At 37.5% G+C, this 21,493-nt stretch overlaps 1 protein-coding gene across 4 annotated transcripts in view; it reads right to left on the bottom strand.

Moving 5' to 3' along the window:
• The window catches only part of dpf3 (double PHD fingers 3), a 52,297-nt gene that overhangs the window by 28,755 nt on the left and 2,049 nt on the right, over positions 1–21,493 (bottom strand). For all 4 annotated transcript variants that reach the window (XM_067417488.1, XM_067417489.1, XM_067417490.1 and 1 more), the window contains exons 2-3: positions 4,920–5,080; positions 432–539 (exon numbers count right to left, since the gene is read on the bottom strand). In XM_067417488.1, coding sequence (XP_067273589.1) covers positions 432–539; positions 4,920–5,080 — 269 coding nt within the window. The remainder of the gene's footprint in view (positions 1–431; positions 540–4,919; positions 5,081–21,493) is intronic.

Genomic DNA, 21,493 nt, shown 5'->3' with positions numbered 1-21,493 from the left:
AGTTTTATTCACAGTTTTTTTTTTTTTTTTTTTGCTGAACTCATGCTGGCTGAGCTCCAATCGAAGGTCAGACGTTCTTATATTGCTTTACTGCTATTGCATTTCAAGGGACAGCTAAGAAAATAACAGAGTGGCTTTCTTGTTGATACAGACAGGCCTTTATCTAGTTCCTCAAGCCCTTCTGCAGCCCCCCATCAGTCCCCTAGACTTGCATTCTAATGCTGCATGGCCAAATGATTAAAGGGGCCCGGTCAGGGCACACATAAAGACAGAGAAGGATAATGAGACCCAGATGGGCCAGTTCTACATCCTCTGAATGACCTCAGAGCAAAGACGCAAGGGCGGAGAGAGAAAAGAGCTGAAATTAAGAATTTGAAATCAAAATGTAAGCATATGAAAAATTACACAATTAGCCGCAATCATGATCTCACCAAGTCGGAGTTCACAAAGGCGAAGCTGAGGGTCAAGTGGTGGGTGAAGTCGCCTCTTCTTTCTCCAGCAACGCGCTGGGTAGGTGTACATCTGACCTGCCGCCAACCCTGTAAACACACAGACAGTAGCATGATTGCAACAGGCTCAACTGTACACAACTAAGGAAAAACTGCAATATTGTGAAATATTATTAAAATGTAAAATAATTGTTTTCTATTTTAATATATTTTAAAATGTAATATATTCCTAATTTTCAACATCAAAAATGTTTCTTATAATTATTCATGTTGAAAATGGTTGTGCTGCTTAATAATTTTGTGGAAAGCATGAAACATTTTCAGATATTTTTATGAATGGAAAGCTCAAAATAACTTTTTTTTTAAATTTGAAATAGCATTATACTTAAAGGGTTAGTTCACCCAAAAATGAAATTGATGTCATTAATGACTCACCCTAATGTTGTTCCACACCCATAAAACCTCCATTCACCTTCAGAACACAGTTTAAGATATTTTATATTTAGTCCAAGAGCGCATGAAAGTGTATGCACACTATACTGTCCATGTAAAGGGAATAAAAAAATCAATGAAGTAGTCGATATGTGACATCAGTTAGTTAATTAGAATCTCTTGAAGCATTGAAAATACATTTTGGTCCAAAAATAACAAAAACTACGACTTTATTCAGCATTGTCTTCTCTTCCAGGTTTGTTTTCAAACCTCAAATAAAGATTCAAACGGTCATGAATCAGCATATTGATTCATGATTCAGATCGCGTGTCAAACTGCCAAACTGCTGATTCGCGATCCGAATCATGAATCAATACGCTGATTCATGACCGTTTGAATCTTTATTTGAGGTTTGAAAACAAGCGCGGAAGAGAAGACTGATGCTGAATAAAGTCGTAGTTTTTGTTATTTTTGGACCAAAATGTATTTTCAATGCTTCAAGAGATTCTAATTAACTAACTGATGTCACATATGGACTACTTTGATGATGTTTTTATTCCCTTTCTGGACATGGACAGTATACTACACTGTCGGACTAAATATAAAATATCTTAAACTGTGTTCTGAAGATTAACGGAGGCCTTATGGGTGAGGAACGACATTAGGGTGAGTCATTAATGACATCAATTTCATTTTTGGGTGAACTAACCCTTTAATAACATTATAAATTCCTTTACTGTCACTTTTGATGCATCGTAAAATAATAGATTTTCTTCAAAAATATTACTGAATGGCAGCGTATGTAAACGTGTATTTTATACATTTACATTTACAAATATTTGCGGATTAACGCCATGCCAGTTTCTGCACAGTAAAAAAATACTGTTGGTTTAAAAGTAAGTAACCTGGTTGCCTTAAGATTTTGAGTTTATTGAAATAAAAAAATTGAGTTGATACAATGAAGGAAATTGGTTTAATAAATAGAAACTCAAAATATTATTGTATCTGAACCACATAATTTTTTTTATAAATCATAAAAAAAAAGCACAATTTGGCATGTTTCACTGCGTCCTCTCAAATAAAACACACACAATAGCCCAATATGCTTCTTTAAAAAATATAAATATTTTAATAAAGGTTTTCGATTCTCAAAAATGTTAATTGTATTAACTCAAATTTTTAATTTCAATTAACTTAAAATTTTAAGGTAACCAGGTAACTTATTTTTTAAATTTTTTTTACAGTGTGTGAATATTTTTACAACGAGAAAGATTAAAATAGAATGTATAGCTAATTAACTATTTAAGGTTTATATACAAATATTATAATTTATATTTCACTTATAGGACTATGCTCACTATAACTCCCGGCTAGGTGACTAGCAATATGATGCTAAAAATAAAATTAAAAAACGAACGGATAAATATGATATGCTTGCCTGCCTACTATAAGTCAATTTTCATTCAAACATGCATTTTATCACAATGAAGCCAAAAATAAAAAATAAAATAAAAATAAAAATAAAAAAAAGGTATCATCCTGAGAGACACAAAACTAATTTTGTCTGGACAGGGATTCAGACACAAGAATTTTTGTGAAACATCTGGCATCAGGGGTGTTGACAGAGGCATTCTCTCTGATTGGCTCATAACAATCTGTGCATTTACATATGTGAGGCACATGGTCTCAGTTATGCATCCATCCAGTCTCTCTCTTAGAGAGAGAGAGAGAGAGAGAGAGAGAGAGAGAGAGAGAGAGAGAGAGAGAGAGAGAGAGAGAGAGAGAGAGAGAGAGAGAGAGAGAGAGAGAGAGAGAGAGAGAGAGAGAGAGAGAGAGAGAGAGAGAGAGAGAGAGAGAGAGAGAGAGAGAGAGAGAGAGAAAAAAAAACTCAGAATAAAAAAAAAAACATCCAATAAACACTGGCCTACCACAAAGTGTAGGGTGTGGCTATGAAGCTTTTAGTTGTGAGACGCTGACTCTATTTGTGTCCGGTTCTCGGCAGGAATATTGTTCCTTTTGGCAGTTATTTGTCTAGATATTGGCTGTTTCGGTCAGATAATAAGGAACGGAATGCTGTGGAAATACTAGATACAGAACCCCAAAGCATATTTCTGTCTCATTACACTGAATAGTCTTTTGCATTGTTTAACATGTTACAAATGGAAACCTACATAAACCTGTTAACTACTTAAATGCTCATCAACACATTATTTGCACTCCCCATGCCTTCTGCTTTAAAACAAGCTGCATTTGAAGTGAAATTTTGAGATGGATGTTTACAATGCCAAAGTCCAACTTATCCAAATGCCTGTGGTGAGATAAAAAAAAGTTAAATGAATGGATACAATTTTAAACTTTTGGTTAGATGACAGCATCCTGAAGACAACACCCTAAATCCAGTGTGCAGTTCATGTAAAGCACATTAATACACTATACAATATATTAAACAAATAAGTTACCTGGTTGCCTTGAAATTTTGAGTTCATTGAAATAAAATTTTTAAGTTAATACAGTGAACATTTTTTGAGATTTGACAACCTTTATTAAAATATTATTTAAAAAATATTTAAGCATACAGGGTAATTGTTTTTTCATGATTTATCAAATTTGTTTTGTGGTTCAGATACAATATTTTGAGTTTCTATTTATTAAACCAATTTCCTTCATTGTATCAACTCAAATTTCAATAAACTTAAAAATGTTAAGGCAACCAGGTAACTTACTTTTTTTAAAGTTAAACCAACAATATTTTTTTTACTGTGCATATATGCAATATAAGCAAAATATTGCTAATTTATGCTAGCATCTCATTAAAAGGATAGTTCCCCCAAATAACCATTAGTCTCATATAACTGACTTCCTTCTTAAAGCAGAATAAAAATAAATAAAAAAGCCAATTCTTAGTCTTATGGTTGTTGTTAAGCTCCAAAAAACCACAAGCCCAACCCCAGTTCAATAGTTTGTGTGTGTGTATGTGTGTGTGTGTGTGTGTGTGTGTGTGTGTGTGTGTGTGTGTGTGTGTGTGTGTGTGTGTGAGCCTGTTTATGTGGTTTATGAGGACACAAATTTGTATAACTACATGGGTAGTACACTGGTATTACACTATAAATGTCGTTTATGAGGACATATCAAATGTCCTCATAATTCAAATGGCCATAAAAACATACTAAATGATGTTTTTTTGAGAAAGTAAAAATGCAGAATGTTTCCTGTGATGGGTAGGTTTAGGGGCAGGGGCAGTGTAAGGGGATAGAAAATACGGTTTGTACAGTATAAAAACCATTACGCCTATGGAGAGTCCCTGTAAACCACATAGACCAACGTGTGTGTGTGTGTGTGTGTGTGTGTGTGTGTGTGTGTGTGTGTGTGTGTGTGTGTGTGTGTGTGTGTGTGTGTGTGTGTGTGTGTGTGTGTGTGTGTGTGTGTGTGTGTGTGTGTGTGTGTGTGTGTGTGTGCGTGCGCGTGCGTTTGTGAGAAAGTCATCTTCACTGAAAAGAACAAACAGAAAGAACAATTCACTGACTTATTCAGTTGTCAACTTTCAGTTAGTCATTGCGTGGCTTCAGGAGTATTCCAGAAAGCAGGTTATGTGACATACCCCCGTATGTTTAAGAGTAAGTTAGCCGATGACCTCAACTTTCGGTTCCAAAAATGGAGGTAACTTTCAGGGAATGTAAGTGGCCATGGCAACTCACTCTCTGAACATAACCTGCTCTGGAGCAGGTTATGTTCCAGGGTTAGTTTGCTTAAGATGTATTTAGATGTATAAAAACATTATACCATAATATAATTTATTTTACTTATAGGGTTACATGACCACTTCTATTTATTAATTTTTGGAGCTTAACAGACTATGAACTCTCACTGCATTATGAAAAGAGTTTTAGTAAAGATTTTTCAAAAATGTTCCTTTCACGTTCCAAAGAAAAAATTACAGCATACAGGTTTGGAGGATCATGAAGGGAAGTAAATAATACTTATAAACTTTTTGTATGAACTCTTTAATCAAATTAATATTATGCTTGTAGAAAATGCTACCTGGCCCCCGGTGCCGCTTCTCCATCCAGATGTAACAATTGTTCTGAGCTACGCCCGTCTGAGAGTCCAGGAAGGGCATGCGTACGCTGCGCTCAGCACACAAACGGGCATTGTAGCTGCGACAGTGCTCAATGGCCTCCCTGTAGAACTGGTCCCCGAGTCTGTGGAAGACACATTTGGTGAGGAATCCTGGTTTTAGCATTAACTATGTCAGTGCCACCTTCAACTAATAATTACTAGTACCTAAAAGCCTCATTGCACTCTCATACATTGATCACAATGATTTTGCCAAGTAAGACATGTTTTCTAGATCAAATATTTTGTTCCTGGAACACCATTCCTGTCTGAAAATGTGGTCCTAATCATATCCCTACTGGAAATGATAGGTGAGTAACACTTATACAGAAGCACCTAACCCTAGATGGAAGCCTAAACTTTACATAAATTGTAAACTTGTCCCTCAAATCAGATTGTTTGATTGGAACAATGTTCTGGGATGAACAAAAAGTTGATCCAGAGTATTGAAATCATGTTCACCCTCATTAATTTGTCAGACTATGAAGCCATTAAAGGATAGTTCACCCCAAATGTTTAATTAGCCCATGAGTTAGTTGCTCACCCTCAAGCCATTCTAGGTGTATATGACATTCTTCTTTAAATATACAGCCAGACTAATATTAAAACTGTCCTGGCTAATCCAAGCATAATGGCAGCCCAAAATTTGATGCCCAAATAGTGAATCCGTCTATTATAAAAGTACTCCACACAGCTCCGGGGAGTTCGGGGAGCCTTCTGAAGCGAACTGATATGTTTGTTAAAAATAGAATCCATATTTAACATGATATAAAGTAAAATATCTAGCTTCCGCCAGACCACCTTCCATATTCAACTTATGAAAAAAGCATAACTGACGTGACCAAAACGTACAAGCGTTTTGAAGTCATATGCACCTAGCATGGCTTGAGGGTGAGTAAATCATGGGTTAATTTACAATTTTTGTTGAAATATCCCTTTAAGTTTTAAAGGGCCGGCAACATAGGACCATGTTTGTTGGCTTATACCACTGTACATCAGTTTCAAAGCAACCCAAGTATTTTGTGCTGTCTAGCCTCTGGGTCATGCGTTCTTTTCACAATTCAGTTTCCCCTGACTGTTTGAGAGTTATGCACTATTAGTTATAATCACAGTCCCTATTGCATGAAGAAATGCTTACATTGTCATTCATGTGATTCCCTATAGGCAGTCAAAAGTCACAAGACACAACTACCAACTTCTATATCGAAAGACAGAAGAGACACTGGACCTGAGCCAGCCTGCATGGCTTCTCTTCCCATAACTGCCCCTGTTTCGATTAGATCACTTTTCTCTGGACTAGAGGATACACAGATATGTGAGGAATGCTGGGTTGGACAAAGAGGAGTATTCCAACCCAGCATAGTGACACAAAGAGCCTCAGTGTTTGGAGGGAGCAGGAGAGAAAAAGAGCAGACAGGTATGAAAAGCAAAGGCCTGAGAAAGAGACAAATAAGACTACTAACATTTAATAGCATAGTTTACCCCCAAAAGTAGGTTTGAGAATCCACAACCAGTCCTTAAAAATAACCAGTTCCATTTGAAATTCATAAAAAATTATGTGTTGGAAGGTTATGTGTTGTTTTGAACTAAGGCTGTCACTTTTACAGATTTTTACTACACAATAATCGTGGCTAAAAGAATTCACAATAAGGATATTATTGTGGTATCTATAGAAATACCAAAAACAATAATAATGTTATCAGTGAAATTCATGTTTGACTATGTTTATTTTGTGTTTTCCTTTTTTGTGGCCATTGAATCACACTCAAAATACGAGTGTAGGGAGGCAGAGAGTGAGTTTGTAACCATAATTGTACAGAAGCATACAAAAAGAAAACTGTTAATCGGCACTTCCTGCAACACCCTGTCTTTTTTCCAAAATAAAAACTCTCAGTGGCGAGCTAAATTTTTGGAGTGTGGGTAGAGTGTTTTGCTTTCATCGGTCATCATATATGAATTTGTGTGGCAGTAATAGGCAAAAAATTATGTTTTATGACTAGTGGCAATAAGTGTTAAGGTGCAATACTGCCACCTGCTGTGTTGGAGAGTCAACAAGAATTAAAAATGATGTAAACCTAAATTAGTTTTCATCCCAGTTTTCATCCCAACATTCTTGTGTTCAACAGAAGATAGAAAGTCATACAGGTTCAAAACAAAATGAGGGAAATAAATGACAGAATTTTCATTTGTGACTTTTTCCTTTGTCACATGTGACATTGCCACATGATTACACCAATGAGGCTTAGCATTATGGCAGGTGAAGTGAATAACACTGATTATTTCTTCATCACGGCACCTGTTAGTGAGTGGGATATATAGGCAGCAAGTGAACATTTTATCCTCAAAGCAGAAAAATGGGCAAGCGTAAGGATTTGAGCAAGTTTGACAAGGGCCAAATTGTGATGGCTAGACGACTAGGTCAGAGCATCTCCAAAACTCTTGTGGGGTGTTCCTGGTCTGCAGTGGTCAGTATCTATCAAAAGTGGTCCAAGGAAGGAAGAGTGGTGAACTGGCAACAGGGTCATGGGTGGACAAGGCTCACTAATATATGTGGGGAGCGAAGGCTGGCCCGTGTGGTCTGATCAAACAGACGAGCTACTGTAGTTCAAATTGCTCAAGAAGTTAATGCTATTTTTGATAGAAAAGTGTCAGAATACACAGTACATCACAGTTTGTTGCGTATGGGCCTGCATAGCCGCAGACCAGTCAGGGTGCCTATAATGACCTCTGTCGCCCGCCAAAAGCACCAACAGTGGGCAGGTTAGCATCAGAACTGCACCACGGAACATAGGAATAAGGGGGCCTGGTCTGATGAATCAACTCCGTGTGCGGAGTTTCTCTGGGGAACACATGGCACCAGGATGCACAATGGGAAGAAGGCAAGCAGGCAGTGGCAGTGTGATGCTTTGGGCAATGTTCTACTGGGAAACCTTGGGTCCTGCCATCCATGTGGGTGTTACTTTTATGTTACTTTGACACCTACCTAAGCATTGTTGCAGACCATGTACACCCTTTCATGGAAATGGTATTCCCTGGTGGCTGTGGCCTCTTTCAGCAGGATAATGCATCCTGCCACAAAGAAAATGGTTCAGGAATAGTTTGAAGGGTACAATAATGAGTTTGAGGTGCTGACTTTGCCTCCAAATTCCCCAGATCTCAATCCAATCGAGCATCTGCTGGATGTGCTGAACAAACAAGTCCGATCCATGGAGACACACCTTGTAATTTACAGGACTAAAAGGATCTGCTGCTAACATTTTGGTGCCACCGCACACCTTCAGGGGTCTAATGGAGTCAATGCCTTGACAGGTCAGGGCTGTTTTGGCATCTAAAAAGCATCTTTATATTATATCAGATCAAAACTCAAATTCATTGAATTCCTTATGCTTTCGGTCTCTAACTCTCTTCCCAAAAAACACTGAGAACATTATCTCCCAGGTCAGCCATTGAATTATGAATAATCTCCTTGATTCTTCTCTTGTCGTTTATCTTGAAAATCTCCAGATTACATCTACATTTCTTCTTTCCTCCAGCATTCACTATCCTGCTCCTCCACAGCTCTCCCTTTCCTGGGCTTCCTGTGAGCATTATTTCCCTGAAACAAAATGCCTGTGCTATCAGCTGGAGACTGCAGGAGTCATTATGTAAGTTGCAATGACAGAGGCCCGCATTAGAGCGCCCACGACCTGCGTGAGAGCCACTATCGCCATAATCATCAACATGCTCCAATGGACTAAACAGCCCTGATGGCTCTCAACTCAAGTTCTTTCTCTGAGTCAATCTGTAACTACTTTTCAGCACCTTAAACAAAACCATAACAGACCCTGGAGATGACAAGTGCTTCCCAATGAGCGTCTGATGATGACGGTGTCTATCAGCACCAACTTAAGGAAAGAGCTCATCTGAGAAGACCATGTTTCATGCAGCCTCCCCCATACAAAACCTACACTATAAACGGCCTCCAGTATTACACTCAAGGCAAGGACTCTGGTCAACAGAGTGGATCAGTTATGTAAACAGATAGACTGGCGTGTTCAAAGACACGTATTCTCCCTGGAGGCACGGATAAAGAGAGTCTCTTGAAGGTTGTTGAGATCTTCACTCTTTTAATGTCAATTAGTTATAGACTGGAGAGAATAGAAGGGATGTTTATTAAATCTGTCACATATTTGATTTTCACAACCCTAAGAGCAGTTGCTTCTAGATAATGCATGTTTTACAAGTCCGTGGGCAGGAAACAGAAGTGTGGCTTTGGTCAAGTAAAATCGTTTGGTCAAGTAAAACAATGCATGTGAGCAAAACTGTGGGACGGTGTGACACTGGAATGTTTTAGAATAAACAGAGCATTGTGTGTATATCAATTCTTCTGTAAACTGAGAGGGTTTAAAGACTACAAATCATGTTGACAGAATTTGTTTTAATGGCTTCATTATTAGGTTTAACTGTCTGATATACAAAAATGCAAAGCAAAGCTTATTTTATATTAAATTAATTTAGATTTCATAAATAATCATTATATTGCAACAATACAAGCATGATTATCATATTTTTGTGTTTTTTTGTTATTTGTGTGTTATAATTATTTATATATTTATTAGGGGTGTGACGAGACATTTATCTCACGAGACGAGACATGAGATTGCATTCACTAGAATGAGACGATATTATTAAATAGCCTAGTATTTTTTTAATATCCTTAACAACGAAATACATGTCTAGAAAAATAGTTTGCAGGTTCATTTGAAATGTTTTAGCTCATGCAATGAATGTCACTTCCGTTTTACTTTCTGAAAACGAATTTGCCATCATATGCAGTAAAACACAAAACAATACTCGAGCACTGTAAAAGGTTTTGCCACAAACTCCTTAACTCCATTGACTGGCTTTTCTTTCTCCACTTTTTTTTGATTGTCTTTTCAGACCTTAGAACTGCACATGATTTATGGGCTTCTACAGCTGTTGACCTCCTAACTGAACTCCTTCCCACAAATTGATCATAAATCAAGTGCAAACAATAAGTGCAACCATAATCAAAGTACTCAATATTCTCAATATTCTGTATAAAAAGCTAACCCAGCAAGCAATAGCAGTCATTTCACCATCTCGGTTAACTATAGACCCGATAGTCTGGCTGTGACCGACTTTTAGGCAAAATAACCTTGAATTTGGTTACATGTCAGTTTTGGCAAAATAGCTTGTGAGATGTACGATATTCCATCATGTAAGCAAAGTCAACAGTAATTACAAGGTGTTTGATTTCCTTTCTTTCACATGTTCTGTGCGTAGGCTGTGCGATTTAGTTCCTCAGACTGGCTATTTTTTAGCCCACTTATAGTCAAAAGTCAAAACTGATTCATTGTAGATTTTGGCCATGTAGCGCATTATATGGTTGATCCCATCAAGTTCGCAATGTCAATAAAATCTGCAAGATGTGTCATTTCTGAAGCCACAATTTAGCTCTGAATTGGATGGGCTACGTTTAGTCTGCTTTTAGCCCACCCATTTGTAAACATTTGAATTAGCATTAGATTTGCTGTCCCGCATTCACTTAAAATGTAAGACAGTCAAATAATATCGAAGAATGTGACACATTCTACACATATATGTTATCAAATATATATATGAAGGAACCGTGACATTTTAGCAGGTATGAATACGCCATTGTGTGGTTAGCTTAACATACACCTGTACTGTAACCTGTGTTTCTGCATGCCCGTGAACTCTAAAATTATTAGAATTCATGGGAATAAACATGAAACGTGCAAACTATTACAATTTGTTATGAAAGCCACAAATATTATTTTACTTTTGGATCATTATGATATGAAAAAATACAGTCAGTAAATATTTTGTATAACAGATTTCAACAAGCCAATTAAAAGTGCTTTACATAAAAGCAACATTAGTTAATAAAAAAGACAATATAAGAAGACATTTAAAATAGTTAAAATAAAAACATGGTAAGACAGGAGAGTAAAAGTTACAGTGAAGTGTAAGAAAAGTTCCAATGAATAAAAACAGTATAGTCTTTAAACCTTGATTTAAAAGAATGAAGATTTTCTACACAGTTTTCAGTGAGTTTGTTCCAGATATACTGTGCATAAAAAACTGAATTCTGCTTCTCCATGTTTAATTTTGACACTGGGAACAGAAAGCAGACCTGTCCCAGATGACCTGAGCGGTCTTGGATGGTTCATAATGCAGCAGAAGATCAGAAATGTATTTTGGCCCTATACCACTCAATGTTTTAAAAACCAGCAGTATAATTTTGAAATCAATTCTTTGACAGACAGAAAGCCAGTGTAAAAACCTCAGAACTGGAGTGATGTGATCCACTTTCTTGGATTTAGGGCTGAATCCGAAATTGCCCCCTAAACCCTCATTCACTATTCCCTACTTTAGTCCACTAATACAGTTCACTTGAAGGAGTGAGTGAATTTGGACATCCGTTGTGTGTACATCGCCTGTACACTCATTATTGCGGTGCAATGTGGGAATTAATAAGTGCACTCAATAACGTCCACTATGGTTTCGGACACCACTACAAATGGTTGTACCCTCAAATAATGCCTTATTTGTGGGTATAGGGAGTGGTTTCCTTGCAAATTATTCAGCAATCAGTCAAAAAAGCACAACAATGAATATTACAGAACAGAACACTTACAGTCAGCACATTGTAACATCCTGGCTAAAACATGTTTAAAGAGATAGTTCACCTCAAAATGAAAATTATGTCATTATTTACTCACCCTCAAAATTTTCCAAAGTTGTTTCTTTCGTCTGTTCAACACAAAATGAAGAATGTGGGTAATCATCAAACAGTTAATGGACCCCATTGACATCCATAGTATTTATATTCCTACTATGAGAGGTCAATGGCTACCATCAAATGTCTGGTTACCAACATTCGTCAAAATATATATTTTTTGTATGTATTCAACAGAAGAAAGAAACCCATACAGGTTTGGAACAACTTAAGTGTGAGTAAATGATGACATAACTAAACATTTTGTGTGACATCTCTTTAAACATGTCATGTATCTTAACGCTATATTGCCCAGGTCTAGTGTGCATCAAGCAAAAAAGAATGACTTCATCACAATTACAGTAAATACATTTAAAAAAAAATATGATGTCAACAATGCTTTTCTTGTGTAATTTTTTCTTTCTTATTTGGCAAATGCCGGGATGACCAACTTCCTAGCAGCAAAATAATTTAAGTTAAGGAATGTAACTGGGGGGCATTTTAAACAGTGGAAATAAAGCCAACCATGTTGTTTTATAAATGAACAAAAGGGTTAACCTTTTTTAAACTTAAAAGTTAACTTTTAACTTTTTTTGTCTTTCTTTAAATGTATTTTTATAATATTTTTGCATAATTATATTTAATTGTATTTTTAATATTTTATTTTGTCATTTTTATGTTTGTATCTTTTTCTATTATCTATGTCGTTAATGTTCTTTTTCTAAATAAAATTTTTATATTTAGTTTGTTATATTATTATTTGTGTTTTATTATCAGGACCCACAAATATTCCCTCATTGCATTATTATACATTAAATCAAGATTATGTATAGTTTTTGTATGATTCTATGTAGTAAGGTTATTAATGTAATAATGTCACTGAAACTCTAAACTTAAAGGGGTACTTCAGCGCTGGGAAGATGAATCTGTATTTAAACTGGGTCATCAATGTAGTAGAAATGTGAAATTATTTTTGAATTTGGTGCTTTCTAGACTGAGAAAAGACAGAAAATGTATTTTTGTCTCATGGGGATGAAAGACTACAATTCCCAGAATGCTTCACTGCCCTGTGAGGCCATTCCCAAAGCCACCTACTGGATTACTGTGACTGAGTTGGAGAAGACACTACAATTAAAAACTGAACGTTTGTGTTCAATATAATGAGCGAGTCACCGCGCGAGTATCACAGCACTGAGCACTAACTGCAGGAGTGAGATAAATGAGCTGAATGAGCTCTCGTGATGAGAGCTGAGGTAATCGCGACTACACTCGCGGCATACATTCACAACGCCAGTACAGTCTGGCGCGTTTCAGTTCATGCCTTTGCAAGCTTAACTTTAATAGAAATTAATTTGAGAAGTTAAAAGACTTACATTACTCACCATAGCTCCGTTTAAATTAATGCCTGCAGATGTGAGCTGAGCTCTGAGTGTGATCTCCATCCCTCATGCGCGAATTCAAAACATGCGGAAATGGCTCCCTCTGCTGGCTGTAGTCTTTAGCCTTTGGCCAAACATTCCTCCTATGATGCAAATATCGTCAATTTGCGTCATAGGAGGAATTTTTCCAGAAATAAAATGCAAAAATCTCTTGTCTCAGGGGGATATGAGGGGGAAAAGCACAATCATTTGAATATACTTTTCTACTGATACAAAGTCATATGCTAATCGCTGAAGTAACCCTTTAATTTGTCCCCCCACTATTATTCACGTGTTAAATGCAGGCAGCATCTCTCCCTGTACCTGCTATGTCCTGCATCCACCGCTATTAAAATGCAGTATGTAAGAATAAACCATCTTAAATGCTTTAAATAATCATACTACTAAAACTACAGGTGATCTGGTGATTTAAATGATGTTTGCGCTTTCACTACGGAGTGTCGCTTTAAACGGGGTTTGCGCTTTGACTTTGAGGAGTGTCGCTTTAAATAATGTTTGCGCTTCACTTTGAGGAGCGCCGTTCTGCCAGTGCGTGCACTTCAGATGATCAATGCAATCCGTCACAGCTCTAATCGCAAGAAAGCTCGTCAGAATGACCGCTCTCAAACTGTAAACCTTTAGTTCATCCAAGCGTTTTAATTCTGCATTTACTCCCTCTCATGTTGTTTTTGCACGTCACACAATCATTGGACGTCCGTGTTTACTACAGTATGTGTGTCATGTTAAATATGTTCATCACATAAAGCCATTGTGTCTCTTCAGAAGACTTGAAGAAGATTTGAATTAGACACTCGATTAGTTATTTTTACATGCCTTCATGACATTTTTTGCATCTTTTAAGTTTGAGAGGAATGGAGTTTAATGAAGGGACATAAATCCTTCAGGTTTCATAAAATATATCTTCATTTGTGTTTGGAAGTTAAATAAAAAAAACCCCGACATGATGGTGAGTAGCCTACATGATGACAGATTTTATATTTGTGGTAGCCTACATTTGTTAATTTGTGTTTGGGTGAATTATACCTTATGAATAGGCCTACAACAGCAAGTTGAGCCTTGGATAAAACAACTCTATATCGCAAATCATATCTTTTCCATCAACGATAGATATCGTCATATTTTTATCGTTTAACGATATATCATTACACCCCTAATATATATATATATATACCCCTAATATATATATACCCCAAGATACTGCGCTCACACTTGGCATCATCAAACTATGCAGTTGTTTAGAATAGGCGCCCTCCAGTGGACGGAAAGTTGCATAGTGCACCTTTAAAAGTAAATACATGCAATAATACACATAAATAACAATAATACATGTATATACATTTATTATTGTTTTTATGTATATTATTTTATGTATTTATATTGAATAATAAATTATTTCATATTATAAATATACACACACCATAATCATTTTACTATTATATTACTATACTATTACTGTACTATATATTTAACTATACTATTTTTTAAACAAAAATTATAATTTTCTTTATTTGGGGTATGTTTGTATACATAAAAAAAACTGTTTCTCATTTGAAAATAGTGAATAGTGGCATTGATGGGTACTCGATAACCGGTTTAGAAGAAAAAAACATATATAAATGACAAACTTGCTTGTCTGTAGAAAAAAATACACTACTGGCTAAAATAACCAAAATGTCCTCTCTGAGAAGTAGCGAGAGAAGTAGCGTGAGAAGTAGTCCGCTGTGCAGACTAAACATTACACATCCAATTCAAATGTATCTGTAAACCACCGTTTTTCTGCCTGTTTCAGCCTCTATGAAAACTGTAAATGAAACTTATGCACTGAGCCATGTGCTTTGTGCCTGCCTGGGCTGCTCTTAGGAAATTAATACCTATTCTTTATTCATCAGAGCAGAGCTGCCGCTCATTCACAGTTCTGTGTGTAACTCAGAGACTGGAGGCCCCTTTACTCAGCGGAGCCAGCGTCTATATTCATATTACTTGAACAACAGGGGCGTCTCCTTTGTGTCTCAAAAGAACATAGCCACACTTCTTAAGGATGGAGAAGATGTCTTTCATATTTAAATGACCCCTTTAGTTTGATTTAATCAGAATGGTCTCTCTGGACAGGTGTCCATGAATAATCATTGGCTTAGGTAGGCGTTGCTCAGAGAATTGTTGTTCTTTTTCAAATACATATGCATACCGCCGTGATAATCAGCACTGCATTTCAATTAGACACGTGCTTTATAAACTGGCCCTCCAAATGTGATTAAGCTTTCATTAGTTAACAGGCCGGCACAGAGACGTCTTGTCTCAAAGCACTTCCTAAGGAAGCTTTTCATCAATGCAAGTAAACAAGATTTTATTTAACTGAAACACTGTATCAGATTTTTTTTAAAAGATCATGGCTTCCTTGCTCAAACCACCTACAAATCTCAATACATTAAAAATATACCACAAACATATTTCCAACATAACTGAGCATTTCAAAAATGGTAAACTACCCAGCTATACCCAGCCTGTAATACATCCCAACACAGAAACATTTGGCTCAACCAATGGTGCCAATTTGGGGCGGGGCTTTCTGCTCGACCAATGGCAGTCAGGAAATGATCAGTCTGCTACAGGCACAGAAATGTCTCACCTTTAAACCGCTTCAAAACCTCTCACTTCAAAGTAAACCCCCTCTCCAAATAGAATAATCATTTTATGTGATCGTATGGGTATTTTAAAACTGTCTAGTGCACCAGAGGGTAGAGAGGTGCTAATATGAATAGGGATTTGCCCTCCAATGTGAGTCGTGTGAAGAGAGAGTGTGATCCATCACAGTCAGGCTCCTTTCTGTGGGGAGATGAAGAGGCTGAAAACAGAAACTGTAGTCTCTCTCTCTCTCTCTCTCTCTCTCTCTCTCTCTCTCTCTCTCTCTCTCTCTCTCTCTCTCTCTCTAATTGATCATCTTGTGACAGAATTTAGGCTTTTAACAATTTAGCTTCATTGAATTTGAATAATTGATTGCAGGCTTCTTTAATAAAGGTGCACTATGTAGGATTTTTGCAGTAGAATATCCACACACACAAAAAAAAAAAAAAACACCAGGCCAGTGTTACAACATCCCAAATGTTTCCAACTATTTGTAAATTGTGAGAAATTGCTATTTTAACCAAGGAACCGGGAAGTCTTGAGAGTCGCCTGTCAATTGCGTCATATCTGCATTACCCTCGGTGTCCGGTTTTATTTGACATTTTATTTGAAGTGTCACAGCAGCCGCTGAGCGAACGCACAGAGTAACGTTATAAAATCATTTTAAACACATGTAATATGATAAACAGAGCTATGTTACCTCATACTCATGACCGGAAAAGTGGAAATGCCGCTGCCGACTGTGTGCTTGCGACTCGTGTGTTTGTGTAACAATCGCTCCAGTGGCCTTGCTCAGCTCCCTCAGCATTCGCTTCTGCTCGGCTTCATACTACAGTAAAGTTAATAATCACATCCATGAACATGATTTCTGCCCGAGTCCTAGCCCGATTCTTTTTCCACCGGCTGTGAGGTGAAGACCACATGTCCCAAGATTCTGAGCTCAAACTCGTTTCATCAAGTTACACCTTTGTTTTGAATAGGCGCCCTCTATTTTTACTGTGATTTTAGCACTGCATGATATATCAGTACCATATCAAGTATACACTATAAGAGCAGCGATCCCCCCCCCCCCCCCATTATGGCTTGGGGTTAACGTAAACAGAACAGAAGCAATGTTGAATTGCAGATAACATTAAGGTTTATATTAAAATGTACAACCTATTTTGGGGATTTAGTCTGATTCAGGGAGAATTGGATGCCAAATCCTGACTGCTCGGGCAGTTTGGTCTGGACTTGATCCATAGAGGAGTAATTATGCCTGAACAAAAACTGTTCGGACCAATGAAATTGTCAGGACGGGCTTTAGACGATGATGGACAGATGATAAACAGTAACGTTTATCATCCACATCATCAAAGGCGCTTGGGTTCTAATCCTAAACGGAGAACTTGTTCGTATATGCATTCGCCTTCACTATTTCTCTCTGAAATGAGGATCGTGTTGGTAAGTACTTACTACTTTGTGTATCCTTAAAAAATTTTTTTTTACAATACCGGCAAAAATCGTTTACATTCATTCTTCTAACATTACTTATTCCAGCATGTGTGCAGACAGGGTTGCCAAGTTTTTACAACAAAGCCCGCCAACTACTCACCCAAAACAAGCCCAATAACTTCTCGGGGGTGGGGGTTATCCTGAAAAAAATGCCGTTTGGGGGGTAAAATGTGTGTTATAGACCCTTTTACTGTTTGTATACAATGATGACGTAGCAACGTATGCGCGCGCATTTTGGCAACAAACTGTGGCGAGAATCAGCAGCATGTCAAGCTACGTGAGCGGATAAGCAACACAAACCGAGAAAGTTATTTTAAAAAGTTGACTTTATCAAATGGTATTCGGCTACCAGATCCGTGTACTATAGTGTAGTGGATAGAAGACGTTAGCAGATGGCCAGATATAACTTAGTGGTCGGATATATACGTATTTAGTCGAGAAACCGAGCGTGTTCACCCGAGACAAGCATATAAATCACTGGATGCTTATGAATACGTTGTCTGTGGGCATGTACAGAATGTCCAATACAATTTTCTACATTTATTCTTATTCTTCACACCGACATACATTTATCCTTTTCCTTACATTTTATGTTGTTATTGATTCGTGTCGACACACTTCTGTTTAAAGTTTAATTTTGTAATGCTATAGTACTTTAATAGCAACTATGTTGCTTGCATACATTTCTCAGATGGTTATTTTGCAATTAAACTATTAATAAAATCATTACAAATGAAATTGATAAGTAGTGTAATTATTGATATGATAATCTGGGGATGGGGGGTACATTATACACACCAGTGGCCGCCAATGTTGGGAGGTTTATTATAAATAATTAAGTTTCAAGTGCAGTAAATGTTTTACAAATGAATTTTTTTATGCGAGCATTTTTATGTCCTCGTTCCAATCATAGACAGTAAAAGAAATGGACCGAGCGATCCCATTACGTCAACGGCGAAATAATGAAGTCAACCTAGGGCCACTCACTTCCTGATGGCTGAGCGAACTGCGCAGGCTCAGACTGAGCTTGAGGACGTAGATGTGACATGAGCCTCCTGTCTGACAGCTGTGATTCTTCTAGTAGATGTGGAAAGTGAAAGCTGAATCACGTTGTTTAAATATTTTCTCCCGTTGCTTTTGGCTCACTATGGGCTTCTCCCCATTCTTCTCCCTTGACTTTATCAGACTTTATGTCTCCACGTCCCCCAGACTGTCTCATAGACAGTAAAAGATTGCCTGCGAGCGTCTCCTCAGGTCTATAGGGTAATTTCTCAACTGTGCAACAGGGTCGCGTTGGTTATGACGCAATCGTTAGCCTATTTTTACAAAAACAGCTTCTGCGGGGCGATAGTGTAAGATACAAGGTAACGGAGCCTTTTATACATTGTCGTGTTTCTTTAGAAATAAACAATGGACCAATGGAGTCTTTAAACGTCTCAGATGTAAAGTTATTCACTGTCAAAGTGACTCAAAAATGAATGGGAGTCAATGGGATGCTAACAGCAGGTGATGGCTTGGTTAGCCATGGCAGCCCCTAGGGGTGGAACGCTTTCCGAGCGCTAGATTACCCCCTTGGTTCCAATCAATGCATTTAATCGCCTTCAGCCACAGGTACCGCCGGTTCTTCTGAAACGGCCGTGATCCTGTCGGAATCCTATAAAACTTAAGCCCATTGGTGGAATAGCGATTAGTGCAACCAAAAACGCAACAGCCACACATTTTTATGCTGGGAAACCGTTTTGATAAACTTTCGGAGTTGCTCACACGTTAGAACCACTAGGGAACAACACTTCCGTTGCCAAAATGCGCGCGCAACTCTTTGATCACGTGGGCTGTAAAAGGGTCTATAGGCAGCAGCGTACCGTGGGGTTTCAGTCAGGGCCTTCACTAACGATCAACACACCCCACGCCATCGCCATAACAACACCCCCCCCCACCACCACCACCACCACACACACACACACACACACACACACACACACATCAAAATTTGATTGGCCCACGTCAGTCAAAGTTATGGAAAATAGCAGCTTAAATGGAAGGCTAGCTATTCTACTAGTGCTGGTTCACAGAGCTGTGATGCGTTTAGACAAATGGAAAATACAGCTCAGCCTTACAAAAAATAAATATATTCTTTCTGGAAATATAATCGTAACACATTATATATATATATATATATATATATATATATATATATATATATATATATATATATATATATATATGATTTTGACAGGGCCAGCAGAGAAGGCCCTGACAGCCCACCACTGGTTATAGGTAAATACCTTTCGCATTCCTGGGTCTATATATCACATAATTGAGGTCGCTTCAACCCGCTGACATGGAAACAACCAGTTAAAAAACAGCAGATTTGGCAACACAGTGCAATTGAGTTTTGTTGACGTTTGACAACAAACATTATGCGTGCTCTGATTGGTTGTAAGTCTATCCAATTGATGTCTTTCCTGGTTCGGTTGAAACGCTCCCCATAATAATAATTACAGCCCAATTTCAGACTAAAATTCAGGCTAGAGGAGCTAGGGATGGAGGAGGGTAATTAGCAGGAGGGTAATGGTATTACATATATATATATATATATATATATATATATATATATATATATATATATATATATATATCACATTATATGATGTATTGTGTATGTGATTTATCGATGTATCGTAGGAATCGTATTCCTATGGATAGACGTGATCAATGGACAGTCAGCTGATGCAAACTTGACTAACGTGACCTGCCAGAACGCTAAACACTGGATTAAGGCTGCGTTTATTTAACACAGAAACCTGTTTTCTATATTTGAATATAATCTATTCTTGTGATGTTAAAGCTGGATTTTCAGCACCATTACTCCAGTCTTCAGTGCACAGAAATCATTCTAATATACTGATTTGGTGCTCAGAAACATTTATTCTTATTATGAATAACATCAGCTATTTACAGGTTATCTGAAATAACATTAAAATAAGTATAAAACACATAGTCTAAAATTTAGAAGAAGCCTTTTCTTATGGAAATTCACATGCTTGTACCCAGAAATTATAATTGTAAGGTTTTAGTATGAATCTGTGAAATAATGTATGATTGTAATGGGAATGCAATGCCTAATTATTCAGCTCTACTCTGAACCTCTTTAGTCAGTCTTAAAGAGTTTGAAGCAAATCTAGGCTGTGAGGAAGCTAAACATAGGTACCCTATCAGACTGCTGTGCTTTCATGATATCGCTCACTTTCTGAGAGAAACCCCTCAGCGGTGAATAAAGAAAGAGCCTTGAGCAAGAGAGAAAAGGCCAGAAGAGCTTGAAGAACTCCTGGAGTGTGCAGTTGTCTGGCTTGCTAGCAAACATTTATTTAAAAAAAAGAAAAGGTGATGTAGAGGGTATATAGGCTGTTTGCAAATGGACTATTAAATGAAAAGAAGAGAAGAACCTAAATTATGCCTTCCTTTTAGTAAATTTTTTTGATCCATTTCTTTTTCATGTTTTTTTCAAGACTCAACATAATCAAAATTAAAACAGGATAGGCTGAACAGGATAAGGGTTTTGTGTAGTGGGGTCTATCCCAGCACAAACCTCTGTTCCTGGACACACAAAGACCTCTGGCTCAATGGTGTTTGTAGTGCAGTTGTAATGCGAAAGCGAAATGCATCCAGACAGACGAAGATGGGGGGAGGGGAACAGCCAACCGCAAACGCCTTAACCTAAACCCCACATATTCACCCCCTCAATTTATATGAGACAAAACGAAGGCAAAACAACCTGACCCTGCTCTACAGACACTAATAAATGAATAGGCTAAATGCTGTTGAACATGGTATATATGACTGCTCCTCTGCAGAAAAGAACACTTGTATTTAACAGCGGTGGGAAGTAATCATTCACGATGAACAACAACCAGGCAAGAAACACATTATTTGCCAGGGCAACATGATGAGATTTAGAGAGGAAGGAAAAAAAAAAAATCACAGCCAAATTACACCAGCAACAATCTTTGTTAACCAAATCCAACATTTACAAATTCTTTCATAACATAATAGGTGAACAGGCTTACTGTCTTGTAGAAAAGTATTTAGAACAATATCAGTGGGGAGAGGGAAAGTGTGCTCAGACAGGTGTATACGGCTCCTTTTCCTGCTCCCGGTGACCCCCTGATGTCTTTTTGGTGGGATGGGAGGGGAGCTTT

The sequence above is a fragment of the Pseudorasbora parva genome, chromosome 15, assembly GCF_024679245.1.
Source record: "Pseudorasbora parva isolate DD20220531a chromosome 15, ASM2467924v1, whole genome shotgun sequence".
Lineage (NCBI taxonomy): Eukaryota > Metazoa > Chordata > Actinopteri > Cypriniformes > Gobionidae > Pseudorasbora > Pseudorasbora parva.
This window is presented reverse-complemented; position numbering and strand designations above follow the sequence as displayed.